The following is a 27,818-nucleotide window of genomic DNA, read 5'->3' on the forward strand; positions in this document are numbered from 1 at the left end:
GGAGGGGCGAGGCTGAAGTGAGGATCTCCCTGCAGCCCTGGCTAACCCGTGCCCCGTGGCTCGCGTCCTGTCGTTGGGTTTCGGTGCCAGGTAAACGTCACCATGCTCCTGGGTTTCAGGCAAGCCCCAGGGACCTTGCCTTTTGGATGGATTTCTCTCTCCCTATTTTATTATTTTTTCGGCGGTACCGGGGTTTGCGGGCGCCCTACCACTGGACCTTGCGTCCCCCCACGGTGAGATCGCTGGTGGACTTGGGCAGGGCGGCTGCGGGGAAAGCCTGGACAGCCGAGGCGGGGACCGAGGGTGGTTATTCAGCGGTGGGAGGCAGGTCCAGGAAGGGATGCCCGGCAACGGTCGCACATCCTCGTGTCCACATGTCCAGAGTGGACCGGGTTATGGTGCACATTTTTCTTCAAACCTATTACCCCGGTCTTCTAACACTATTGAAAAAAACCAAAACTTACTTCTCCACCCCATCCCCCACCTTACTGAAGCCTAGGCAGTTAGGGGCTTCCTTTCCTGTGGTTTGTATTTCCATACACATTTTATTTGTAATAAAATGTTCACCTTGTAAAAGCCTCCTGGATCTTTTATACAGTGCCAGTACCAGGGCTGGAACTCAGGGGTGTCAATTTTAGTTTTTCCCCTCAAAACTGGTTCTCTTCTAGTTTTTGGCAGTCTCTTAAGCTTCCCTGCTGGACTGGTTATCTAACTGCAATCCTCAGATCTCAGCCTTCTGAGTGGTTGGGATTATAGGTGCGAATTACCAGCACCTGGTCCTGCTGACATTTTTAATAGGGCTTGTGTGCAATGTAGAAATCATTGGGAGGAATTAACATCTTCACCATCTTGAGTCTTCCAGATCATCAAATGGATTTATGTAGATTCTCCTTACTTAATCTTCAGGATGTTTTTGCAGATGTTTGCATCTTGCAGGTCTTTTAAAAGCATTCCTAAATATTTTTGGTTTAGTAGAATTGACAGATTTATTTTCAAAGTGTCACTGCTTTACAGAAATACAATGGAGTTTAGTACACTTTTTTATCTTGTTTATATTATTTCTAGTTATTTTGTATATTGTTTAAGATTTTGTATGCACTATGATTTCTTAAGTAACAACAGTTTGTTTTCTCTGAGCACGTTAATGAATTAAGATGGTTAAATGTTTATCTGACTCCTGACCTTAGAAGGAAAATATCCTATGACAGTTGGATACGATGTTCATGTACTTTTTCTTCAAGAAAGCATTATCAGATCAAATTTCTAGTTTCATTTCTAGTTTACTCAGAATTCTGACCAAGAAAGCTGGCTGAAATTTGTCAAAATATTGTATGGGCTTTCCTTTTCTGTGCTAATAAAATAAATTTGACTTTCAAATGTTAACTGAATTCTTAGGCTATATTTCACTTGTCACGATGATTACTTTCTCACTTATTTCTGGGTGTGACTGGGCTGGCCTGCCTGCCTGTCTTCCTTGGTTCCTTCTACTCTCTTTTTACTTCTGTGATCTTGGGGCTTGAACTCAGGGACTGGATGCTGTCCCTGAGCTTTTTTGCTCAAAGACAGTGCTCTATCACTTGAGCCACAGCTCCACTTACTTTTTTTGGTGGTTAGCTGGAGATAAGAGTCTCATGGCCTTTCCTGCCCCAGGGGCCTTCAAACCACAATTCTCAGATCTCAGTCTCCTGAGTAGCTAGGATTACAGGCATCAGCCACCACCACCCAGCTGGTATTACTTTCTATTTCATATGTATATTCACCAGACATTGCCTATGATTTTCTTCTGTAATGTCTCTGTACAGCTCATTTATTAATGACTACACTGGTTTCTATTAAACTTTTCTGGAGAGTTGTATAAAATCAGTAATATGTGTTTCATACATGTTTTATAGAATTGACCAATATCACCACCTAGACTTAGAGGTGATATTTTTATTTGGGGTGTATATGTCTCTATGAAGGTTTTTGGTCTTTAATTAGATGTCTTGGTCGGGTGCCAGTGACTCATAACCGTAATCTTGGTTCTCAAGAGACTGAGATTTGAGGGTTGTGATTCAAAGCCACACCAGTCCCTGAAACTATCTCCAGGGAGGTGGAAAGGATAGAAGTGGCTGTGTGGCTCAAGTAGGAGTGCTCTAGTGTCCAGTTAAGGGACAGTGCAGGCACAAAAAAGATAGAACATCCTTTACATAAACGTATACTAAGTGAAGGGTTTTTTCTCATAATCTACTATTTCATTGGTTATTTTCTAAATCTTTTTCTCTAGTTGTTCTATTCATTGGTCCTCAAAATTATTGAAACTTGCCAGGGTGCTGGCTCACACCTGTAATCCTAGCTACTCAGAAGGCTGAGATCTGAGGATCACAGTTCAAAGCCACCTTAGGCAGGAAACTTCAGGAGACTCTTAACTCTAATTAACCACCTGAAAACCAGAAGTGTTGCCTTGGCTCAAAGTGGTAGAGGGATAGCCTTGAATAAAAAAGCTCAGGGACAGCACCCAGGTCCTATGACCAACCGGGGTGGGGAAAGGGAGGGGAAGACATTGTTGAAATGCTTTTTCTTTAGTTGTACAAAGGGGTTTGAATTCACATGACAATTTATGTGTGCAGTGCATCTTTATTATTACCTTTACCTAGTTGCTGGGTGTAAGGTCGGCTCCTGGATGGTAAGAAGTCTCCACCCAGTGCTTGCATTCTAGGCAACTGGCACAACTGGAAGAGGTCACATCTGCATTGGTTGAGGTCATGTCTGATTTGTTGTGGCCACACCTTTCTCCACCCATACCCTAGATAAGGCCTAGCCCTGGCCAGATGTTCTCTCTCAGCTCTTTCCTTCTCAGCTCTTTCACAGTTCTCTCTCTCTCTCTCTCTCTCTCTCTCTCTCTCTCTCTCTCTCTCTCTCTCTCTCTCTCTCTTCCCAGCTCTCTCTTTCCCAGGCCTTTCCCACCCACGTGGAGGGCCAACATAGCCTGGTGCCAACCAGAACGATGAATAAACCTACCCCTTACCTGAATACCACGAGTGTGGTATTTACTTACTCAGCTACCTCTTTTCATAAACCTAACAATATTATTCTGGTAAATTGTGCTTTTGCTCATGACAAAGTCGTCTTTATGTTTTTTGCTAATATGTCTTATCTCTAACCTACTTTGACAATGAAAAAGTCCACTTCTGCCAGGTGCTGATGGCTTACACTGTAATCCTTAGCTATTCAGGAGACTGACATCTGAGGATTGCTATTCAAAGTGAGCCCAGACAGGGAAAATCACTGAAAAACTTATCTTCAGTGAAGCACGAAAAAGCTAAAGCACAAGTATGGCTCAAGTAGTAGAGTGCTAGCCTTGGGCAGAAAAAGCCAGGCAAAGAGTACAAGACCCCGAGTTCAAGCCCCAGCACGGACATGTGTGTGTGCACTACCTCTCCCTTTAGACTTTTTACCTGACTAGTACACAAATCCTTTTCTGGGATGGTGTCAAGAAGGGGCTGAGATGGCCCCTGTGCCACCGTCTCAGTACCCTGAGTTGAAATTTTGCTCTCTGGGAGTCTCCATGAGTTTGAATATGCCTGGCTCCACAAGCACAGCTCTTCTCCCCACCGCCACCTTTTTTTTTTTTTTTTTTTGCCAGTCCTAGGGCTTGAACTCAGGGCCTGGGCACAGTCCCTTAGCTTCTTTGTGCTCAAGGCTGGCACTCTACCACTTGAGCCACAGAGCCACTTCAGGCTTTTTCTGAGTAGTTTACTGGAGATAAGAATTTCACAGGATTGCCTGGTATGGGGGGGGCTCATGCCTGTAATCCTAGCTACTCAGGAGGCTGAGTGTGTGTGCAGGTCCTGTGGTTTGAAGTCAAACCTTTTTATGCTCAAGACTAGAGCTCCACTGCGCAAGACACAACTCTACAATCCGGCTTTTTAGTGATTAATTGGAGATAAAGAGTTCTCACAGGCTTTCCTGCCCAATTAACTAGTAACAAGCCAGAAGTGAAGGTGTGTCTTGAGTGGTACAGCACCAGCTTTGAGTGGAAAAAGTGAAGGGACAGTGTCCAGGTCCTGAGATCAAGCCTAGCACTGGCACAGAAAAAAAAAAAAAAGATTTCCCACAATAATGGCATTATGTTTTTTTTTTTAAACCAGTATAGAATTACTTCAACTAAAAAAAGTGCTTGCTTTCATAATCCAGATAAAGAACAGACAATGTAAACACACTGACAAACTGAACCATTCCAAATTTGAAATTGTGTTGCAAATAGACTGATTTTATTCTATTTGTCTCCTTTTCCTTTGTATTACTTTAATAAAAAGCCTCTTTACCTAAGAAGGCTGAGATTTCATACCTTTCAAAGCAACTCACCATGATTCTACTTTCAGAAAGTCTTAAGTTTAATATAACTAAATACTTCATTTCTCAAGTTACCAACGTAAGTTTTATTTTATTTTATTTTATTTTTTGGGTCCGGTCGTGGGGCCTGAACTCTGGGCCTGAGTGCTATCCCTCAGCTCTTCAGCTCAAGGCTAGCACTCTACCACTTGAGCCACTGCACCACTTCCGGCTTTTATTTTTCTGCTTATGTGGTGCTGAGGAATCTAACCCAGGGCCTCATGCATGCAAGGCAAGCGCTCTACCACTGAGCTACCTTCCCAGCCCCAATGTAAGTTTTGAACTTAGCATTTCATAAAATGTCTGATGCTTCCTTAAATTCATCTAAGGTAGATGGGTACTGGTGGCTCATGCCTGTAATCCTAGCTACTGAGGAAGCTGAGATCTGAGGATCATGGTTCAAAGCCAGCCAGGGCAGGAAAGTCCATGAGACTCTTATCTGCAATAAAATACTCAGAAAACTGAAGTGGTGCTGTGGCTCAAGTGATAGAGCGCTAGCCTTGAGCTGAAGAGCTGAGGGACAGCGTCCAGGCCCAGAGTTCAAGCCCCACGACCGACAAAAAAAAAAAAAAAAGAGTAGTTGTACATTTTTTGGATTGCTTAGTTCCAATGTGTACAAAAGTCACAATTCCAGATATTGAATGTGAGAATGTGACAAAGGATCCTCAGATTCTTCAAAAACAAGGCGTGCAATGCATACAAAATAATAAAAAGCTGGGGCTGGGAAGGTGGCTCAGTGTATGCCTTGCATGCATGAGGCCCTGGGTTTGATTCCTCAGCACCACATAAGCAAAAAAGAAAAAAGAAAAAAGCAAGAACTGGCGCTCTGGCTCAAATGGTATTGCACTAGCCTTGAGGTGAAGAGCTGAGGGAGAGCACCCAGGCCCAGAATTCAGGTCCCACGACCAGACCCAAAAAAATAAAAAATAAATGAATAAAAAGCTAAGTTAGTATGGAGTTTAGTACTATCGGTCATTAATATACACCAGACAGTTTGAGGAAGACACTGCCGTTTAGGTTTTCCCTTATTAAATATAATTCTTGGAAAAAGTGAACTTGTGTAGTAAATCTTCATGGCATAGTGTGTTTACTTAAAAAACAAGACATTACTAAGAAATAGACACTATATTTTTTTTTTTTTGGCCACTCCTTGGGCCTGAACTCAGGGCTTGGGCATTGTCCCTAAGCTTTTTTTTGCTCAAGGCTAACACCCTACCACTTAAGTCTGGTTCAGACATGGCGCCACTGCCAGCTTTTTGTTTATATGGTACTGGAGAATCAAACCCAGGGCTTCATGCATACTAGGGAAGCACTCTACCACTAAGCCATCTCTCTAGCCCTATTTCTAAATCTTGTAAGAATAAAAAAGTGAGGTCATGTCCTGTCATCAATGATAAGTTGATTTTGGGTTATTTCAGCATTTAATCTTACTAAACGCCACCATTGTGGTTCATGGGACCACAAACAAGACAGATCTGTAATAGCATTTCTTTTTTTGTTGCTGTTGTTGGTAGTGGGGCTTGAACTCTGGGCCTGGGCACAGAGCCACTTCAGGTTTTCTGAGTGGTTTATTGGAAATAAGAGTCTCAGGGACTTTCCTGCGTGGGTCAACTTTTAACTGTCATCCTCAGATCTCACCCTCCTGAGTAGCTAGGATTACAGGCATGAGCCACCAGCACCCGCTGTAATAGTATTTCTTCGTAGATGTCATTCACAGGATCTGTTGATGACAAATTCTTTTCCCACTTCTAGCTAAAGGTTGCTGTATTAAATAAAATATTGATCATCAAAGTGCTTGGAGAAGAGCATTGAGAAATCCTGCACAAGCGTAGGGAATTAAAATTAATCAGATTCCTTCACCCTCAAATGCTTATTCAAATGAATGGGTGATAGCATCTAGTAAACCACACAGTACATATTAGGAAATACAGTACTAGTCTTGAAAAGGTTACAAGTTGATTGTGGTCACACAGCCAGTGAGTGGTGCCATAAAGACCTGTTTTAACCACAGATACTGTTATTTAAACTGAAAGTAACAAGGAAATTCCTTTACCCACTTTTTTTTCTTAAGGGCAAGTTGGTTTGTTTTGTGAAACAGGGTGTGACAATGTGGTTCTAGCTGTCCTCAAACTTCATCCCTCTGCCTCTGTCTCTTCAGTATTGGAATTATATGTGTTTTTTTTTTGTTATGTTTTTGCCAGTCCTGGGCTTGAACTGTCCCTGTGCTTCTTTTGCTCAAGGCTAGCACAGCACTACTTCTGACGTTTTCTGTGTATGTGGTACTGAGGAATCAAACCCAGGGTTTCATGCATGCGAGGCAAGCACTCTACCACTGAGCCACATTCCCAGCCCTGGAATTATAGTTGAACCAGCATGCTAGAGCAGTCCTTTCACTTTTCCAGTGGTTGTTAAAAAGAAAACCAGCTAAACACCGGTAGCTCATGCCTGTAATCTCAGCTGAGGGTGGAAAAGTTGGTGAGACTCTTACCACTAACTCTTACCACTAAGCTTGGTGGAGACCACTTTAGGGGACCGATGGGAGGGGAAGGAAGTCGTGTGGGGTATGATCAGAGGAGGGCAGAGGCTCAATGGCTGTGGAGATCTGGTAGCTGTGAACGCCATGGGCAGGACCAGAGTGAGCTGATGGAGGGTTTGGTAGCGATGCCCAGGATCCCAGGTCGGCTTTTGTACTTCTGGGTCAGCTCCTTCTGGCTCCTGCCCGCTTGCCTGCCCAGCAGCTTAGAGCTGCAGTTCCGTGGGCGACCGCAGACGTCGCTGCAGACCACCTGTGTTTCTTTCCCTCCCAGTTCCACTGTGCCTAGCAGCTGGCCGACTGGTGTCTCCACCACATCTGCACCAACTACAACAATGTGTGCCGCAAGTTCCCGCGAGACATGAAGGCCATGTCCCCAGGTGAGCACGCGGGTAGCCCTAGCCGCCCGCTGGGGATCTCAGCTCCTGTGGGAGGGAACTCAGCTTGAGCTCTGGCTGAACCCCAGGGATCTCTAAGCCGCCTTGACCTCCCTTGACTTCGGAGAGGAGGACAGTCTGCCAAGGTGACTCCAGTCAAGCAGAGGGGTAGCTGGGACAAGCACTGGGTGGACAGCGGGGGGCCTGGGACAGCTCATTCTACCTATCTGGGCTTCTGTTTTCTTAGTGGTACAAAGTGGGTGTCGGGCTAGGGTGTTCAGACTCATGGGTAGCACACTGAAAATAAATCCATTCCGTGCTGGGGCCCAGGACACACATACAGAAAAGTACTTAGCAGTTCTAAACGCCCTCACGACCCACTGCGCAGATGTTCCCACCCCAGAACAGACATGGTCCACAGCTTGATCTGCCTGGGCCCAGAGGTCTTCCATGTCCAGTGCCATTCTTTCCTTTTTTTTTTTTTTTTAATTTTTTTAATTTTAATTTTTTGCTTCTGTGGTGCTGAGGAATCGAACCCAGGGCCTCTGACATGAAAGGCAAGCGCTCTACCACTGAGCCACCTTCCCAGCCCCATTCTTTCCCTTCTTAATGAGGTTCTCAGGTACACTGCAGGGGCTCCAGGGAGACATGCCCCTCTGCTCACTGCTGGGTTCCCGCCTGGGTTCCCTTCTCCCCTCTGTGGGGCTCACTGCACCCTCCCTCCTCTCAGCCCTGTCTCTCCTTGTCTCCACATTGTCTCCTTGTCTCCCAGAATTTTCCTCACTGAAGTCCAGGTACATCCATACTACTCTCTTGGTTCTATACTTTGCATGGTTTCCCAGGTCTTCCAGAATAACACCAGCCCTCCCTCTGGTCTAGCCAGTTCCAGATGGCCTGTACCTCTAGATTTCCTTAGGAGTTTCTGCTCTGTCTGGAAACTTCGCAACTCTCATCCCTGTCTTTGTGGATTCTTCTGCTGGCTTTGCTGCCCCTTTCCTTGTTTCTGGATCTTTGCTCTTTCCTTTCCTTTTCCCTTTCCCTTTCCGTTCTTTTATCCTTTCCCTCTCCCCTCCCCCCTCCTCTCCCATTATTTATTTTCTTTCCTTCTTTCTCCTTTCTTTCCTTCTTTCCCTCTTTCCCTCCCTCCCTTCCTCCCTCCCTCTCTTTCTCTTCCCCTCTTTCCTTCCTTCCTGCTGTTCCTCCTCTCCCCCCTCCTCCTCTGCCGCTGTCGCCTCCTCCTTCTCCTCCTCCTCCTCCTCCTTCTTCTTCTTCTTCTTCTTTCTTCCTTTCTTCCTTTCTTCCTTTCTTTGTGACCAGTACTGGGACCTGAACTTAGCACCTGAGTGCTGTTCCCTATCTTTAACAACACTCCAGGTTGATGCTCTACCACTTGAGCCACACTTTTACCTTTGGCTTTTGGGTGGTTAAGCATCTAGGGACTTTGCTGACCAGGCTTACCTTTGACCATCAAGTCTCAGCCTCTTGTGGAGCTAGGATTACAGGCATGAGTTACTAGTGCCTGGCAACCTGCTTTATTCTTAACACAAAGGATCCCCATGGTGCAAAAGCAATATGAGTTGAGTAGAAACTGTATTTTGAATTTGGATCTTTTCCCAGGCTGGCCTACAAGGTCTAATCCTCTCTGGTGATGCTGGGTTGCAGCCACAGCTACAGCTCCCACTGGGCTCCTGTGATCTCAGGGGAAACAAGGGGTGCTCTATAGGGAACTGTACTAAGCCAGGATGCTCAGAGGTCAGGGGAGCCAGTCCATTGTCTTCTTTTCTTTCTTTGGTACTGGTGACTGCTAGGCGAGTGTTCTACCCCTTGAACCACACCCTAGCACCTCTGTATTTAGTTTGTTTTTCAGCTAGGATCTTGATCACTTTTTCTTAGGCCTGGATTTGGACTGTGATCCGCCGATCTCTGCCTCCTGATTAGCTGGGAATACAGACATGGATTACCATACGTAGTTTCAATGCATTTTCAGTTGATGTATTTCCCACTGCGGATAGGCTGCTGGGGAGTAACTCAGCTCAGATTTAAACTGGGGTCAGCTGTATCTGCACAGGCTCGTGGAGTTGATTCCTCCCTCATCCCCGGCATCATTTGCTGGCCTGGATCTTGGCAGGATAGGCTCTGTGCTGGTCTAGGGTCCTGTGGCAGGGCTTCCCTGCAGTGTGCATCCGCATCCGGTGCTCTTCCTCCCCTGGCCCTCCTCCTCTGGTCCTCCTGACCCGTCGCCCTGCATTCTGCCCCCAGAAAACCAGGAGTACTTTGAGAAGCACCGGTGGCCACCTGTCTGGTACCTGAAGGAAGAGGATCACTACCAGAGGGCACAGAAGGAGCGGGAGAAGGAGGACTATTTGCATCTGAGGCGGCAGCCCAAGCGGCGGTGGCTGTTCTGGAACAGTCCCTCCTCCCCATCCTCCTCCGCAGCCAGCTCAGCCTCCCCGTCTTCCTCCTCGGCTGTGGTCTGAGGTGTCGCCACCTTCTTCTGACCCCGCTGCTGTTGTCCCCGTTTGCCCCTGGCCTCTGCTCTTCTGCATCACCCCTTCCACCTGACGGGGACAAGGGGACGCATGTAACCAGGACCCTAGGGGCAGAGCTGGCCTCACCAGCCAACATGGCTGTGCCACAGAGGAGCGGGCTCAGCCCAGGGCCTGCCTGCAGAGTTCCCACATCCAGGCAGACAGGAGACACCTGCCAGGAGGTGGGCTGCAGGAATGAGCTAAGAGCTCTGGTGTTCTATGGGCCCAAGGATTTTATGGAGTCCAAGGAGAGAGGCTCCAGCAGAGGGCTTCTCTGTGTGTTTTGGTCTCTGCTCGGGGCAGGGAGCCGTCCCCTTCCCAGTGAGCGTGAGGGTCCTGCCTGTCTCCCGACATGTCTTTCCATCCGTGGACTTGAAGGTTCCGGAAGCTCCGGGAGCACATCCCCACCGAGCCTACTCCGGTTCTCTGTGGAGAAGTCAGGGTAGAGGCGAAGGCTTCCGAGCACAGCGTCTGCATTCTGGAGCTGAGCTGCTAGAGGACATATGTAGACTGGTATTCATTCCGCCAGCATCTCTCCTGGCTGGCTGTCGCGGGCCTGGGGAGGTGCAGAGGTGGTTCAGAGCTCTAGGCTATGGAGGTGTTGTTACCTCTTGGTGCAGTGAGAAACCTCTGTCCCCTCCTGCACTCCTCAAGATTTGGAAATGACAGCAGTAGCCATCAGCTGGGGTGGAGAGGAGGAAGGGTGGGGTCTCCACAGGGCCCTTCCTCCACCTCTGGGCAGGACTGCTTGTTAGGGGATGGGGCAAAATGAGCAAAAAACCACCACCAATCCCAGGGACAGAAAGAAAACCAAACACAACACCACCACCAACAAAACCACTCTACCCTCTGCTTTCCCTAAGAAGGAAAATCAGAAAAAGAAAAAAGGACCCAGCATAGCTGACGTATTTATAAAGCAGATCAGAGGCCTCTGAGGAGCGGGAGGGTTAGGCTGTCCAATCAGCTCCTTGCCTTTCACCTGGGGGTGGTCCTGACCCTCAGGCAGTTCCAGATCCTGGCCTCTGCTTCCTGGTAGCCTGAGTTGGCCTTGGTCAATGGAAGGCTCGGCTTCTGGGTTCAGAGCCCTTGTCTGCCCATCTTGCCGCAGGCTGCCCCGCCCCCTTTCTAAGGGTGATCCCACAGATGCTTGTGGAGTGCACACTTTGGGGAATCCTGGGGCAAGGATCAGGTATCAGGAGAAAGGACACAGCTGGACAGGAGAGAAAGGAAAACAAGGTTAATCCAAGAGGAGACAGGATATGACTAGAAGATCAAAACTGGAGCTTGGCACCATCAAGACAAAAATAGGACCCAGAGTTGACTGTTTGTTTCCTAATCTGTACCTTACCACCCAGCATCCTTTGAGACACAGGTGATGGAGCCTTAGGTATGAGCTCAGGTGGCCCACTTGTGAGAAGATGCTTAAGAGGCTGGGCGTGTGGACTGGCTGGATCCTAGGGTGCCAGATGTCTGGTCTGGGAAGAGCAAACTCAGAAAGAAAGGCAGCCCTGCAACAGTCATGGAGTACCAAGATCTAGAGATCTGAGGTTCAGTCCTTGTCAGAAGGACCCCGTGGTGGTAGCTCAAGCAGGTCGCTATGTCTGTGCAGGGAACTCTGCAAGGCTTATAGCTTCCTCCCAAGTCCCTTGAGGTGGCTGGCTTGGGAGCTGGTTGTGTGCTGCCCTCTGCTGGCTGGACAGCCTCCCTGCCCATGGCTTCAAGACTCCTGGCAGGAAAAAGGACCATAGGGGAAGGAGACCAGTGTAGTGCCCATGCCTTCCTTGCGGGAAGAGTTGGGGATATATCTGGCCTCCAGGAAGTTGTGGGTTGAGAGCACAGTATTGGGGGTGGGGGTGGTCTCAGGTGCTTACAAGGACTGAGCAACCTGGCACCACTGATGAAGATGGAAAGACTCTCGGAAAATGTAGTAGTTATCAGCAAGGTTGAGAAGCCAGAAAAGAGGCCATAAAACTCCCATCTTCCCACAACCAGGGCCAGCTCACCCCCTCAGGAACCCGCCATCCTCTGCCCCACAGCTCCATAGCCAACCTGCACCTCGGGGACCCCTGCAGCCCAGTGGGGCTGGGGGGAAACCAGATGGGAGAGAGAGGAGGTGCAGAATGCAGAACTCTATCTCCCCCAGAAACGGGTGCTCTGGATTCCAGGGAGGCAGAAGCAGTAGACGCCCCAGTGCAGGGCGAGACGGAGGGACAGGAGGGACAAAGGGGGGGAGCAGTAACCACCACCAGGACACTCACGTCCCCCAGACTCAGTGCTGGGGTTAAAAAAAATAACAAAGAACACACCTCTTTTTATATAAGGTTTCATATTTAATTTGGTCATGAATTCATAAATACATTGAGTATTTTGTATGCACTGGCCTGCCTTGTATTGTGTAACATCCTGGACATGGTCCCGAGGTTAGACTCTGAGGCTGGTAAACAGCAGGGGGAGCACAAAGCCTGCTGTGGGTACAGGGAACAGCAAAGCTGGGGTGCAAAATCACGTAGCTACACGGACAGCCACGGACTGGGGATTCCATTGTCATTGTGAAGCACGATCCGCCATGGAGACTAATACTTTATGGTCTCATGTTGTCAGCCCCTTCCAGTTGGGGCCAGGCTTTGGACACTTGGGGCTAGAAAGGTTCCACAAGCCCTGGGAACAGTCATTTCCATAAAACCGAGTAAGATAAGACTTCGCTGGAAGGGCTGATACTGAACACAGATGTACTTTATCTTGTTATTTTTTAAGAGGGTGATAGTAGGGTTTGAATTCAGAGTTGAATTTGCTAGGCAGGCTCTACCACTTGAACTGCAAGTATATACTGTTCTTATCGACTGAGATGAATTCTCACTGATTTCATTTTTTGCTAGGGCTAGCCTCAAGCAACCATCATGTCATAGTCTCTCTCTCCCCCTAGGAGCTGGATTCCAGGTATGATCCCTGCAACTGGTGCTGAATGAGATGTAAAAATAGAAGAAAGAGCCAGGACCTGATGGCTCATGAGTCATCCTACTCAGGAGGCTGAGACTTGAGGATTGAGGTTCAAAGCCAGCCCAGATATGAAAGTCAGTGAGACTCTGCAATTAATCACATATATCAAAAAAAGGAAGGAAGGGGGGGGCTGAAAATAAGAGCTCTGCTTCAAGTGGTAAAGTGCTAGCTTTAAGCAAAAAAGCTCAGGGACAGTATCCAGATCCTGAGTTCAAACCTTAGGGTAGGCATAAATGAAAGAAAGGAGAAACATCAGAATCTGAACATGTTGGCCATTCTGAGTCTCACCGTCATAGTATTTAAGAATTGATGTTTCAGTGTTGTTCACAGAAGTCATTTGGCTACAGAGGGATATGGTCCCCAAATAGGAACCAAGAATGGCTCTGGGGTTCAGATGGGAAGCACCATCTTGGTCCTGTGTTAGCAAACACTTCACATTTACAAGCCTTCCCAGTTGGGACCATGGCAGTTGTTGGGAACAGATCCCTGGCTCTTTAGTGGGAGGCCAGACAGAACCAGTTCACGAACACACATTGGGTACAGCATATAACACGGAGATTACTTAGCACTTCCAATCGGATCCTTCTCCCACCTCCCCAGCTCGGCAACAGAGGAAGAGTGGAAGTTCAAGAACAGTTACATTAGCTCTCTAGAGGTAGAGAGCCAAAAACACATCATTTTGTGAAATGTGACACACACCTGTAATCCCAGCAGATTTTCGAGGCTGAGATAGGAATAAGGTAAGCCCCAATACAACCAACCCATAATGAATTAATATAAAATTGTCCGTTTTGTAATACTGGTCTCAAGTTATCCAGCTAGAGTTGAAGAAAACTGGATGAAAACAGTAAAATACTACAGAGGAGGAAGCTACTGCTTTCTCCCTTCTATATTTTCTGCTTCTATTGTTACTGAAGCTTGCTAAGTAACCCTGTAAACAACGCAGCAACTGTATTTTAATACACCTGTTCATACAAATACAGAAAACATAAGGAATCAATAGGCAACATACATATCCATCCATAAATAATAGACAAATAAAAAATAAGATAAATCTCACATGCCACAATCTTCTGTAGCTCAGCCTCACCAATAGTTAAGTTAAAATTAAGGGATGATCTACCAGCACCTGAGGGTTGTTTTGTTTTCCTAGACAGGTTGTCATTAAGTAGCCCCTGCCTCAGCCTTCCAAGTGCTGGGATTACAGGCATGACACCAAACGCAATCCGTAATTTCTATTCAGATAAAAAGTACTATGAAAAAACGCCAACACTACATCCGACACATTTACATTCATACAAGGGTGCTCTCCCCACTAAAAAGAAAAAAAAAAGACTTCATTTTCAGTTTGCTCAGTAACTTCTTGAAAAAGTGATAACATCCATTCCAGTGGGATATCTGGTGGATCTATACTAGGATAGTTTCTTTAAGTCCCGTTCATGTAAACTTTAGATATTGTTCCTAAGAGGTTGTTTTTGGTTTCTCCAAGAAAAAAAAGGCACACTAGGGAATATGCACCTTCCTGAGGAAATTCTTTCACTTCTGTGAGTTAGCAGAGCTCACATCATCTCCATAGATGAACTTCCCAGAGAGAACCAAGTGGTTCTCAATTGTGTCCCTGGCGAATTTCTTTCTTTCTTTTTTCTTTTTTTTTTGTAGGTCATGGGCCTTGAACTCAGCTTGGGCGCTGTCTCTCAGCTCTTCAGCTCAAGGCGAGCACTCTACCACTGGAGCTACAGCACCACTTCTGGCTTTCTAGTGGTTTATTGGAGATAGGAGTCTCATGGACTTTCCTGCCCGGGCTGGCTTTGAACCGCGATTCTCAGATCTCAGCCTCCTGAGTAGCTAGGATTACAGGCGTGAGCCACCGGCGCCCAGCTTCCCGGGCGAATTTCTCTTCCAGGGTTTCCAAGGCATCTAGCAGGGCATTGATGGAGGTACGCTGCCCTGCCCATTGTAGCCACTTGAGCAGCATTTCATATAACACATCAGCCGCTGCTCAAGCTTTGGCCATGAGGATGTCATTGTCAGAGAAGCTCCTCTGCCTCATGAGCCTGTCCCAGGTGTTCAATGAAAGGACTTTTCGACAGTAGAGGTAGGGCCACGTCAAGCTAGAAGAACGGACAGGTGAGCTGGAATCACATGGACAATGCTACATCAGGTCGAGGGAGAGAAAAGGTGGAAATGTATGAGCTTCTAGAGCATGTGAACCTGCTGACACAACCCCTCCCCCAGCTACACCTGTACTCAGGATCTGAGGAAATAATCCTGCCCCAAGATGCATGTACAGCATGAGGGGGGAAAAAATGTGTGTCCAAACACCAGTGGCTCATGCCAGCTACTCAGGAGGCTGAGATCTGAGGATTGTGGTTTGAAGCCAGCCCAGGCAGGATAGTCCATGAGACTGTTATCTCCAATTAACCAGCAAAAAGATGGAAGGGGAGAATGCCAGCCTTGAGTGAAAAAGGTAAGGGACAGCACGCAGACCCTTATTGAATGATCTGTTCATGAGGAGCTCAGAGGCTTTGATGGAGGAAATGCGACTTGGAGGAAGTCAGAAACACGGGGGGGGGGGGGGCAGAGGACGTCACCGTGGCATGGAAATGGAGCTGACATTTTCCAACAGCCTCCCTGAATCAGTGCCAGGCAACAGGGGCATTCATTTGGACCTGACATCTTCCTTGACTCAATACATCCAAAATGTTATCATTCCATCCTGTGACCAGCATTGAGATCCAGGTGGTAGTTTCCTTTCTTTGTTTTTGCCTCAAGTCTTTGGAATCTGGTTTGTGGCTTACCCTGCAGCTCACTCAACTGGGCCTAGCCACAGGTCAGTCAGGAACTCAGACGCCTCCTGGGAACAGCGGTACCACAGAGAACAGACCAGCTTTCACTGGGGCTAAACCCCAGCAGAAGGGGCTGTGAGAGATTGGAGGGACCAGAAAGAGGAGGACAGGAGACTTACGGTTCCCAATGTCCAGCAGGGAACCCTCAACACCCAACACTGACTGTCATGGGGGTCTTGTCAGCTATGGGCATGAGAACTGTTGTTGTTTTGTTGTTGTTGGTGGTGGTGGTGGTGGTTGTGGGGCTTGAACTCTGGGCCTGGGGTCTGTCCCTCAGCTCCTCAGCTCAAGCAAGAGCTCTACCACTTGAGCCACAGGTCACCGGTTTGCTGATAGTTTATTGGAGATAAAGAATGTCTAGGACTTTCCTGTCCAGGCTGGCTTTGAACCGTGATCCTCAGATCTCAGCCTGCTGAGTAGCTAGGATAACAGGCATGAGCCACCCGCGCCCGGCTCTCAAGCATTAATCATGAACAAACATGCAGAGCCACGGCATGCCTGCACTGCTCTAGGCCTGGGCACAAACCCGAGGTAGACGGTTCTGCAGAGCACCTCAGCCACCCACTATGCCACCCGCAGCCATCCTGGCCAGTCCTTGGCTCCCTCAGACTAGCACCTCCTGCCCACCACTTACCAGCAGACCATCTGCCTCCCCTGGAGACTGTTCATCAGCATTTGTCATTGGGTTTTCTCCTCTCGTTTCTTGCTCAACAGGCAGGCTAGAGGGCAAAGGTCCGCTGCTTAGGGTCTCATTGTTGTTATTATCCTCAACAGCAGATTTACCTGTGGAACGCCGGCAACAGATCTTGGGAAAATAAAGAGGTGACTCAGAATTCCACATCTAGGGCTCCATGCTGGGTCCCCACCCCCTCCCACGTGGGCCACGTGAAATGAGGACATGCTCAGCTAGCCATGCATGGTTTGCTGCTGTCACCAGGACCCTGGGGCTGTAAACCCCCTGCCCAACTCCCAAGGGCGGGATTGTGTCCTCATGTCTCCCCCCTAGCAAGAGGACACCATGACAGCCCGCTGGGAGCTCAAAAATGTCCTCCAGAGCCTCAGGCCACCCAGGAGAAAGGCAGCAGGGCAGCAGGTTGGCAGGTCAGCAGCATAGGACGCACGGTGCCAAGCCCTCCTCTGAGCTGGGACTGTGGAGCAGCAGCTTTTCCCCCAGGACTCACTCTGCTAAGGCGGGAAGTAATTCCTGAGCTCCACATCAGCAGGCGCACGCTATCCGTTTCACCCTGGCCTGCAACAGAAAGGGGGAACCGCCCTTAGTGGGTGGGCGGGGCCTCCACAGACCCCGCCCCCTCCCTAGGCAGAGTGGGCCCACCCACTCTGGGTTAGCTTCCAAATGGGAAGGAGATGGGAGAGAAACTGGGAGTAGAAGTAACACAGGCAAGCTAGGCACCCGTGACTCATGTCTGTAATCCTAACTACTAGGGAGGCTGAGATCTGACGATTGTGGTTTAGAGCCAGCTTGGGCCGAAGTCTATGAGATTCTTCTCTCCAATTAGCCACCCAAAAGGCAAAAAGGGGAGGTGTGGCTCAAGTGGTAGAGAGCCAGCCTTGAGCAAAAAAACTGATGGAGAATAGGAGGCCCTGCGTTTAAGCCCCAGTACTGGCAATAAATAAAAGTTGGGCACTGGTGGCTTACACCTACAATCCTAGCTACACAGGAGGCAGAGATCTCAGGATTAAGGTTCAAAGTCAGCCTGGGCAAGAACCGTAAGAGTCTTACTTACAATTATCCACCAGAAAACTGGGAGTAAAGCTATGGCTCCAAGTGGTAGAGTGCTAGCTTTGAGTAAAAACAAGCTCAGGGACAGCACCTAGCCCTTAAGTTCAAGCTCCCAGACTGACAAACAAACAAACAAGCCCTATCTCTGGTTTGAGCAACGCTGCCTTACAAGCTGACCACTTCTCTGACCTAGCTGGGGGTCTTCCCTCCAAGACCTGGTTCAGAAGGGTCTGGTGAGATTCTGGTGTATTGTTTTTTGGGTAGTGACTGTGTGGCCGATCACAAAGAATAGGAGAGAGTCAGGCTGAGAGGACATGGGTTTGAAACAAAAGGGAGGGTACTTATAGGGGAGACATGGAGCAGGACGGCGGGGGGGGGGGGGGGTCGGGGAGGGGCGGGGGGGGGGAGGTGGGAAGGGTGGCGAGAAATCTGGGAGCAACACTTACCTGGACGGAAGACCATAATATAAGGACATATTTTTCTCTTCCAAACGACAATCATTATCATAGCTATTGTGCATATGATAGATATGATCCCAAGTATTATGGATATGATACATATCACGTTAGAGGAATAATTAGAAGGAGTTTTCGTGGTGTTGGTCACTGGCTCTTCAAGAGCTCTGGTGCCCCAGGTGGCCTTGGGGACACACTTGCGGTCACTCAAGGGGGTACAGGGGATCTCCTCATCCTCCTCATCAGTGCACCTGGGTACACACAGGAAGGAAATGGTGGGATTCCATGAGCAAAGACCAGCCAGGCGGGACAGAAGAGAAAGTCACTCTGTCTGCCCAATGTCCATAGAAGAGGGGTAGACTCCTCATGTCTGCACGGTGCCCCCCACCCTGGAGACTGAGAAAGGAGGGCGGAATCCCTTGGAACTCTGGGTCCATGGTTTCTTCAGCTTTCAATCCTTCTCTGCAGCAGACCCTGAGATAAGAGCTGTCTCACTCCAGGGGGAGATCACAGGCACTTTTGACCACCATTTAGATACAGCCCCTGCCTCAGTGTTGTGTGTGTGCGTGCTAGTCCTGGGACTTGAACTCAGGGACTGACCATAGTCCTTGAGCTTTACTGCTCAAGGCTATCACTTTACCTCATGAGCCACAGCTCCACTTCTGGCTGTTTTGGTAGTTAATTGGAGATTAGAGTTAATGGACTTTCCTGCCTGGGGCTGGCTTCAAACAGCAACCTTCAGATTGCAGCCTCCTAAGTAGCCAGGATTACAGGCATGAGCCACTGGTACATGGCCCTCGTCAACTTGTAGTACAGCTGACCTTCCACACAAACACCAAAGGGTCAAAAAAGTAATTAACTTTTGGCCCCTAATGTCAAAAACAGGAACAAGATACATCTTAAGGGATCGGGAGCCTGGAGTGAGGCTGCCTCAATGGATCAGGTTCTTCTGAAAACCTTGAGGGATGTGAACACAAAGCCTTATTATGACTTTTATCATAGCTATCTTCATAGTCTTCTGTATATACAAGGAAGGGTTAAAAATCACATATTCCAATGGAATTGGTATACATATTAACAGAACACCAGCAGTATTCTGCTCATTCTGTGTGTACGCATGCCTATGCCAGTACTGGGGTTTGAACTCAGGGCCTGGGCCTTAGCTGTTTTTGCTCAAGGTTGGCATTCTACCACTGGAGCCACAACTTTTAGGTGATTAACTGAAGATAAGAATGTTACAGACTTTTCTGCTCTGGCTGGCTTCAAATCACAATCCTCAGATCTCAGCCCCCTGAATAGCTAGGATGACAGGTGGTACCTAGCTCTACTCATTCTTTTTGAAGGCAATTAAACCATGTCTTAGGGCTCATCCAAAGTTTAGGGAGCCTTAAGTCCTAGCCTCCTGTAGCTAAGGTCAAAAGGGAAATGGCAGGTGGAGGGTTCCAGGCTCAGAACTCCAGGGGGTTAGGGAAAGGGGTATAAGGAGATGAGGGTCTTATAGAACTCCAGGATTATAAGAGCCCCCAACTCCTCCATCTTACTTATCTCGACATCTCTGGCAGAATTCAGGGGTGTTTTGTGTCCAGAAAGTGCCAGGTTTGCATTCGCACACTGTATTAGAGGTTGTGGTGCAAGGACTCTTCTGTACTTGATCTGGAGACAGGGCAAAAGTATGAAGGATGAGCTTCTCTGGTTGCCTCCATGCCCTTCCTCAAGGCATTCCCCACCATCCCCCATTCAGCTCAGCTGAACATAGAAATAATTCTTTCCATTTTTTTTGGGGGGGGTCCCGTATTGGGGCCTGAACTCTGGGCCTGGGCGCTGTCCCTCAGCTCTTCAGCTCAAGGCTAGCGCTCTACCATTTGAACCACAGCACCACTTCCAGCTTTTTTCTTTTTGCTTATGTGGTGCTGAGGAATCGAACCCAGGGCCTCATGCATACAAGGCAAGCGCTCTACCACTGAGTCACCTTCCCAGCCCCGTAGGAAATAATTCTTAGGGCCACTTTCTGCAGCAACTCACACATAGAGGGTACACAATGGACAGTCCCTCTCTGCTATCACCAGTATGCAGGGCTACACAAAAGGAATGATTATTATTTACTGTGTTGCCTCTTGTAGGAAGTCTTTTAGACGGACCACAAGGTCTAACACAAATCATCTCTGAGCTCCAGGAAAGAGAAATGCCCTCAGGTGACCTCTCTACAGCCTAGCACTGCTGGAGATCAGGGAGAGATAGACCTTAGGATATGAAGGCACCGAGGTAAAGAGAGCCTTGAACCTGCCAGAGACTGAAGACAGCCTGGCTCAGGGACAACTGTGAGACCCAGCCCTTTCCACTCCAACAGATATACATATGTAGGCCTAAGATGGGAGTTTCTATGGAAGGTTTTTGCAAAGAGAGGCCTGAGGTTAGGGAGAGTCTTTTTTTCTGTTTTTGTTGCTGTTGCTGCATTTGCTTTTGCTCATTGGCTAGTACTCTACCAACTAACTATGACTGCTCCAACCCATGTCCCTAGGCTTTGTTTTAGGACCAGTCCTGGGCCTTGAACTCAGGGCCTGCACACTTTCCCTGAGCTTTTGCTTAAGGCTAGGACTCTCCCACTTAAGACCCAGTGCCACTTCTGGCTTTTTCTGTTTACATGCTACTGAGCAAGCGAACTCCAGGCTTCATGCATGTTAGGCAAGCACTCTACCCACTAAGCCACATTCCCAGTACTCCTTGGGCTTAACTCAAGGCTAAAACTCAACCACTAGAGCCATAGTGCCACTTCTACTCTTTGCTAGTCAAGTCAAGACTCCCATACTCCCATAGACTTCCCTGCTTGGGCTGGCTTCAAACCACAATCCTCAGATCTTAGCCTACTGAGTAACTAGGATTACAGGTTTGAGCTACCAGCACCAAGCAAGAGTCTGACCTAATGAGGGTCTCTTCTTCCATAACCCTGTATGCTCCCCCTCTGTGTTCAAATGGATTCTGGTCAAATGCTAAGCAGACCAATGTTGGAGGTGACTTGTAATCTGCCAACGTATCCAAAATCCCTGGCAGTGTACAGGAGACTCAGGGCAGATCCATAACTGAGTTCAGTGGGCAGCGCTTCTGAATTCCGTGGTCTGTTAAGCTTTCCCCTTCCACTGCAGCCTGCCTCAGCCATGTTGGATGGCCTCTCTCCACAGTAGCTCACGGCTGCCTGCGTCCTGACACAGCTGGCCCTCCTGGAGCGCTGCCTGCCCGCCCTGTGGTAAGCTGGAAGCCAGGTCTCTGGGAACACATCAGTTGAAATTCCCACTCCAACATCCCACTCCACCATGCCCCGGGGCCTCTGGCTCTTACCTCCTTTACAGACTAAGCAGCTCCTGCATCTATCCAGGGAATTATTGTGACTGGTGTAGTCCTCGCCAGCTGTACACGACAAGCAAACCTTCCCTGATAGATAGGAGCCTGAAATGCAGGAGAAAAAGCAGTGGGTTAGGAGATTATTGCTTCTGCATCTACTATACACCTTATGAAAGCCCTGCTGACCAGAAAATAAGGCAAGGGACATGAGAGGTTCCAATTCTTAGCGTCTGTATCAACACAGAAAAAAAAAAAGCCAAGTTCCCTTCACAATGTATTTTTTGGCCTCAAATCTCCCAAATGTTACCCTTTCAACCTAAAGCCAATATAAAACACTGAAGGTTTTTTTAAATACTGTTTTCAAAATCTAATATACTCATAATATTGGCAACCTAGAATTAATGTAACACACTGAAAAAAGAAGCAAATGCTTAAGGTGAAGCAGGCCAAGGGAAGGAAATAACCTAGGTCAGAGCAGAAGTCAACAAAATAGAGACTAGAAAAACCACCAAGAAAATTAATGAGACCAAAAGATAGTTCTCTGACCAGATCAACGAACTTATACCAGCCAATGGAGCAGGGAAAGGTTTTCTTTTTGATTAATTGTAGGGCTTGAACTCAGGGCCTGGGTGCTGTCCTTGAGCTTCCTTGTACTCTAGGATAGCACTCTACCACTTGAGCCACAGCACCACTTCTGGTTTTTGAGTGGTTAATTGGAGATGAGAGTCTCATGGGGACTTTTCTGCCTGGGCTGGCTTTGAACAGCGATCCTCAGATCTCAGCCTCCTAAGTAGCTAAGATTACAGGTGTGAGCCATCAGCACAAGGCTCCACGGGAAGGTTTTGAAAAATACAAATTATTAGAATCCAAAATAAGAGGAAGGCCATTCCTACTGAATCACAGAAATGAAAGGGTGCACAATTCTATGAAACTCTACACAGACATCTGGGATCTCATGTGGGGAGGAGGGAGATTTAAGTGACTATAATTAACCCATCCGGTGCCTCACCCCATTGAGGAAGGCCATCTGTGATAGCTACAATTGTATTAAATTCCTGGAACATGCTATTTTTGAAAAAAACTGGGTTCTTTCCAGTGCCAGGGGCTCATGCCTATAAAATTAGTCACTGTGACTATGCAGCTACTTCTTGCTAAAAAAGATCAAGTAGTTGGGTACCAGTGGCTCACACCTGTAATCCTAGCTCCTCAGGAAAGTGACGAACTAGGTTGAAATCCTGCCTGAACATGAAAGTCCATGAGACCCTTATCGCCAATTAACCAGCAAAAAGCTGGACCTTGAGCTGTGGCTAGCTCAAATGGTAGGGTGCTAGCTTTGAACAGAAAAAAAAAACTCAGGGACTGCACCCAGGCCCTGAGTTCAAGCCCTATGACCGCTCCCCTCTTCCTCCCAAAAAAGAATTGTTTGATCCTGTAGAACTCTGATTATAATTTTACACTCTGAAGAGAGAATAATCTTAAGATGGTGGTAGTAATTTTTTTTTGGTTTGGATAGTGTTTCCTTTTTCTGTTTTTCTTTGCCTTGGAATGAATTACTAAATGAAGCATATTGTAAGATTCATGAAACAACTTGAATTATGGATTACAAGAGTGAAATGTCTCCTGAGCTTGTCAATTCCTGGAAAGGAACAAGCTAGCCTTTGATAATGATCAGAATTTGCTGTCTGCTGATGTTTTGAGTAAGTGACAAAGCTAGCAGGCAGGATGGACTACTTCATTCAGGAACCAAAAACCCTTCTCAAGTGATCTCTTGGGTATGTCTTTGGAAAAAGTATGCACTGACCAGAAACTTGTGGCTCACACCTGTAATCCTAGCTACTCAGGAGGCTGAGATCTGAGGATCACAGTTTGAAACCAGCCCAGACAGGAAAGTCTGTGAGACTCATATCTCCAATTAACCACCAGAAAACTGGAATTGGTGCTGTAGTTCAAAGTGGTAGAGTGCTAGCCTTGAACAAAAAAAGCCCAAGGAAAGTGCCCAGGCCCCAGCATATGCACACATGCATGCACACACGCACACACGCACACACGCACACACACACTAAAATTTTTTTTATTTTTTTGTTGGTTGTGGGCCTGAACTATGGACCTGGGCACTGTCCCTCAGCTCTTCAGCTCAAGGCTATTGCTCTACCACTTGAGTCACAGTGCACTTCTGGCTTTTTCTGCTTATGTAGTGGTGAGGAATCGAACCCAGGGCCTCATGCATGCAAGCATGTGAGGCAAGCATTCTACCACTGAGCCACCTTCCCAGCCCCAATAATAATTAAAATATTTGAAAAAAATCTCTAGACCCTTAGATCAATCAACATACATGAATCTTAGCAGTAAAAATGGAGATAAGTCTTCATAACCCTGGATTTGACAACGGGTCAATAACTACTTGTTGGATAAAGGAGCTAGGAATTGCAGGGAACAGAGACTGGAAGAACACGGAGCCAGGGTAGTGTAGAAGGCTAGGGAGGGGGTCAGTCTTAGGAGGTACCTGGTGGACATTCTTCCATGGGTCTCTGCTTCAAGTCTTGCAGGGCGGCTGGTTGATGGGGCAGTGGAACGGCTGTGGCTAGGTTAGGCTTGATTTGTGGAGGAAACACAGAGCTGGTGTTAGTGTCTTCTAGGCCTCCTCTCACTTCTGTCTCACACTCCTTCCCTCCCCCACCCTCAGCCTTCAAACTAACACAGAACTTGGATCATTTTCCTTATTCTAAAACTTTCAACCAACCAACCAATATACAAATATATAAATAAATACCAACAACCCAAATGACAGGGGCACAGTCTAATTGCTAGAATACCAGGCCCCGAGTATCAGTATTCAGTCCCCAGTATCACAAATTAGATTGCATTTACAGTATATTATCATATATAATTCTACTAGCTGACCACATATGTGGATGTCTCTGTCTCATGTAAATACACTTAAGAAATTGCAGCCAATCGGGGCTGGGAAGGTGGCTCAGTGGTAGAGTGCTTGCCTTGCATGCATGGGGCCCTGCGTTCAATTCCTCAGCACCACATAAGCAAAAAAAGAAAAAGGCCGGAAGTGGTGATGAGGCTCAAGTGATAGAGCACTAGGCTTGAGCTGCAGAGCTGAGGGACAGCGCCCAGGCCCAGAGATCAGGCCCCAGAACTGGACACCTCCCAGAAAAAAAAAAATTGCAGCCAAATATACATCAGACAAAATTCCTATCTAAATGATTTAAAATAGGTTAACTAGGTTAAAATAGGTTAAAGAGGCTTAGCACATTCACACACCCATGAGCAAACAATATCTGCAACGCCTTTTGTTATGTACAACAGTCAACATTCATTAAACCACTGTTTCTCCATACCCTAGGACCAAACCTTACTTCCTCTTGTTACCTTATGTAAGTGGAAAGTGTTCATGGTTTTGTAGCTGGTGTTTTTTCAGTCAGCCTAAGGTCTATATGACTCATCCATAGAGTGCCTTGTGTTAGAAAGTCCTTCCTTTTTAAAGTTGTGTGCTTTTCTATTGTTTGTGTTGACCACAATGTTTCTCTATTCACTTGTGGATAGACAATTGAGTTGCTCCTGCTCTTTGGCTGCTGGGAATAATGTTCCTAAGGCCATAGGTATATGAAATCTCATTGAAGATGAGCACCAGTGACTAATGCCTGTAATCCTAGCTACTCAGGAGGCTGAGAGATGAGGATCATGGTTCAAAGCCAGCCCAGGCAGACAAATCCAAGAGGCTCTGACCAGCAAAAAGCTGGAAGTGGAGGGCACAGCTCAAGTGGTAGAGCCAGCTTTGAGATCATATGGCAATCCTACTTGTAATGATTTAAGGAGTGGCTATACTGTTTTCCACAATGTTACAATATAGCACAAGGGTTTCAGTCTTTCCATACCTCCACCAAAACCTGTTCCTTTGAGGAGTTTGTTTGTTTCTGGGGCTGGTACTGGGACTTAAATTCAGGGCCTGAGGCTGTCCCTTAGCTTTTGATGCTCAAAGCTGAAATTCTGCTACTTGAGCCACAGCTCGACTTTCAGCTTTGAGATCCAAGTCTCATGGACTTTCCTGCCCTGGCTGACTTCACAACACAATCCTCAGATCTTCACCTGTTGAGTAGTTAGGATTACAGGTATGAACCACCACACTTGGTTCTTTTTTTTTTTTTTTTCTTTAGTGTTGGGTCTGAGACAAGCCCTCAGGCTCATGGTGTGGCCTGGGCTGGCTGCAGGAAAAGTGCAGTGCAGAAGTTGTAAATTAACCTAGCGGGATCCTAATCTGTGTGAGCTGGCCGAAGTACTCATCTGAGTACAAAGCCACAAGCCCTCTAGTCACAAGATTGCTAGTCCCCACCCTACCCTAACAGGTGCTGAGAGAGCAGAGCCTTCAGAGCCTTCTAGAGCCTTCCAGAGTCTTCCACTCTTCACTTGTGTCCCTCCCCCAGGCCAGACTTTCCTAGGTTCTTGCCTCCATGATCCATCACCTGTGCTGGCATGGTCCCTCCAGTCTCTTCACTGTCATTGACCTTGAGTCATTGATGTGCACCCCACCTGCTGCTAAATCATATTGCCCTAAGAGGGAAGGGGTGCCACAGGAAGTGCTGTGTCCTGTATCTGATTCTCCACCGATCTTTACACAATAAATGAGTAACCTGGGTTCTTAGATGCCCGTTCTAGACAGACGCCAGCGGCTCACATCTGTAACCCCACCTACTCAGGAGGCAAAGGAACTGAGGATCCTCCTTTGAAGCCAGCTTTGAAGCCAGCCAGAAGAAAATCCGAGGTGAGAGTCTTATCTCTAATTTAACCAGCAAAAAGCCAGAAGTAGAGCTATAGCTCAAGCAGTAAAGTGCGATTCTTGAGCAGAAAAGTCTAAGGGACTGTGTCCATGTCCAGAGTTCTAGCCCTGCCACCGACAAAAATGAAACAAAAAACAAACAGAAAAGGACATTATCTGTAATAATGCTAAGTGTTCTTTTTCAATGTCTTTAGTTTCTGTTAAGCAAGGTATACGTGTGTGTGTGTGTGTGTGTGCATATTCATGGGTGTATCTAAAACTGCACATGTAAAATCATGTATACAGATAGTATGTCGTTGGTTTTTTTTGGGGGGGGTGCCGGTCGTGGAGCCTAAACTCTGGGCCTGGGCGCTGTCGCTCAGCTCTTCAGCTCAAGGCTAGCACTATACCACTTGAGCCAAAGTGCCACCTCTGGCTTTTTTCTTTTTGCTTATGTGGTGCTGAGGAATCGAACCTAGGGCCTCAGGCATGCAAGGCAAGCTCTCTACCACTGAGTCACCTTCCCAGCCCCACAGATAGTTGTATAAGTAAAAGTCAAATCATGTATTTTCTCATGTCTAATTTTAAGGTTTGCTTAGAACCTTTATACAACTACCTGTTCTTTAGGGGGAAAGTATGGGGCTGTGTTCCCAAGTGAAAATGTTTTGCAACCCAGATAAACTTTATGGTTTCTTTGTGTCACTTCTGTGTCTGTCCCATAAACTGAAAAGCTAAAAATAACTACATTTTAAAGCAGTAACCCTTCTGGTGCTCATATTAACCTTGGGCACACCTGAATTTCAGAAACCATCTTGTTTGTGCTGAAACTCCTAAACCATAAATTACTTGAACAAAGCTACTCTGAAGTCAAGCCCCAGGGCCAGCATGCGCGCACGCGCGCGGATACACACACACACACACACACACACACACACACACACACACACACACACACAAATAATAATAATGTAAATCCTATAAGGATTTTGCTCAGGTTTGGATAGGTTTGAGTGAGTCCTCCAAGAGATCCTGTGTGGTTGGCAATGTTAAGAACAGTGGGACTTCAAGGGGTTAGGAGGCACTGGTGAGGTGATTTTACATCATTGCCAGCCTGATCTTAAAAGGCCTCAGTCAGGATTCACCCCAGTGCTCTTCAGTCCACACCTTCCTCCTCTTCAGACTCCGCCCCTGTGGTTCCCACCTTTCCTACCCAAGATGCCACACAGTCAACAGGTCTCTGGTGAGACATGGGGCACTGCCCTGTACCTTCCAGAACAGTGAGCTAAAAATACACCTCTTTACACCTGACCCTGCTTCAGGCATTTTGTTGCAGCAATGAAAACAGGTTGCTTTGTTGCTTGGGTTTTTAGGCACTGTTTTGTTTCACAGGCCGGTAATCTGGGAAGGTGGAATTGGCTGGTGCTTCTACAACAGGGACTTGGAAATGGCTTTTGTTCTATAAAAACACTGATTCACTGACACTGGCGGCTCATGCCTGTAATCCTAGTTACTCCGGAGGCTGAGCTCTGAGGATCAGGAGTTGGAAGGCAGCCCTTGCAGGAAAAGCCCATGAGACTGCCATCTCCAATAAACTATCCAGAAAATGCTAGAAGTGGCACTAGCCTTGAGCACAAAGAAGCTCAGAGACAAACAAAGGAGGAGGCAACAATGCTTGATAAGAAATTCACTCAAGGGCTGGGAAGGTGACTCAGTGGTAGAGTGCTTGCCTTGCATGCATGAGGCCCTGGGTTTGATTCCTCAGCACCACATAAGTATAAAGAAAAAAAAGCCAGAAGTGGCGCTGTGGCTCAAGTGGTAGAGCGCTAGCCTTGAGCTGAAGAGCTGAGGGACATCACGCAGGGCCAG

The 27,818-nt window shown here is 47.4% G+C and overlaps 2 protein-coding genes across 3 annotated transcripts in view; one reads left to right on the forward strand and one right to left on the reverse strand.

The window, feature by feature from the left end:
- Window positions 1-12,146, forward strand: LOC138823366 (rho-related BTB domain-containing protein 2-like). The gene is made up of 3 exons (XM_070016651.1): window positions 1-90; window positions 7,182-7,287; window positions 9,544-12,146. The coding sequence occupies exons 2-3, from the start codon at window positions 7,269-7,271 to the stop codon at window positions 9,759-9,761; spliced, it is 237 nt and encodes a 78-aa protein (XP_069872752.1). The 5' UTR covers window positions 1-90; window positions 7,182-7,268; the 3' UTR covers window positions 9,762-12,146.
- Window positions 12,140-27,818, reverse strand: part of LOC138823365 (tumor necrosis factor receptor superfamily member 10B-like) — a 17,141-nt gene continuing 1,462 nt past the window's right edge. The window contains exons 2-8 of one of the 2 annotated variants that reach the window (XM_070016649.1): window positions 23,691-23,778; window positions 21,185-21,292; window positions 19,393-19,504; window positions 17,843-18,102; window positions 16,837-16,904; window positions 16,290-16,460; window positions 12,140-14,961 (exon numbers count right to left, since the gene is read on the reverse strand). In XM_070016649.1, the coding sequence (XP_069872750.1) occupies window positions 14,809-14,961; window positions 16,290-16,460; window positions 16,837-16,904; window positions 17,843-18,102; window positions 19,393-19,504; window positions 21,185-21,292; window positions 23,691-23,778 (960 nt within the window). In that variant the 3' untranslated portion in view covers window positions 12,140-14,808. The remainder of the gene's footprint in view (window positions 14,962-16,289; window positions 16,461-16,836; window positions 16,905-17,842; window positions 18,103-19,392; window positions 19,505-21,184; window positions 21,293-23,690; window positions 23,779-27,818) is intronic. The other variant, XM_070016650.1, reaches the window with a different exon arrangement.

This window comes from Dipodomys merriami, unplaced genomic scaffold (genome assembly GCF_024711535.1).
Source record: "Dipodomys merriami isolate MVZ:Mamm:240054 unplaced genomic scaffold, mDipMer1.0.p SCAF_12, whole genome shotgun sequence".
NCBI classification, from domain to species: Eukaryota; Metazoa; Chordata; class Mammalia; order Rodentia; family Heteromyidae; genus Dipodomys; species Dipodomys merriami.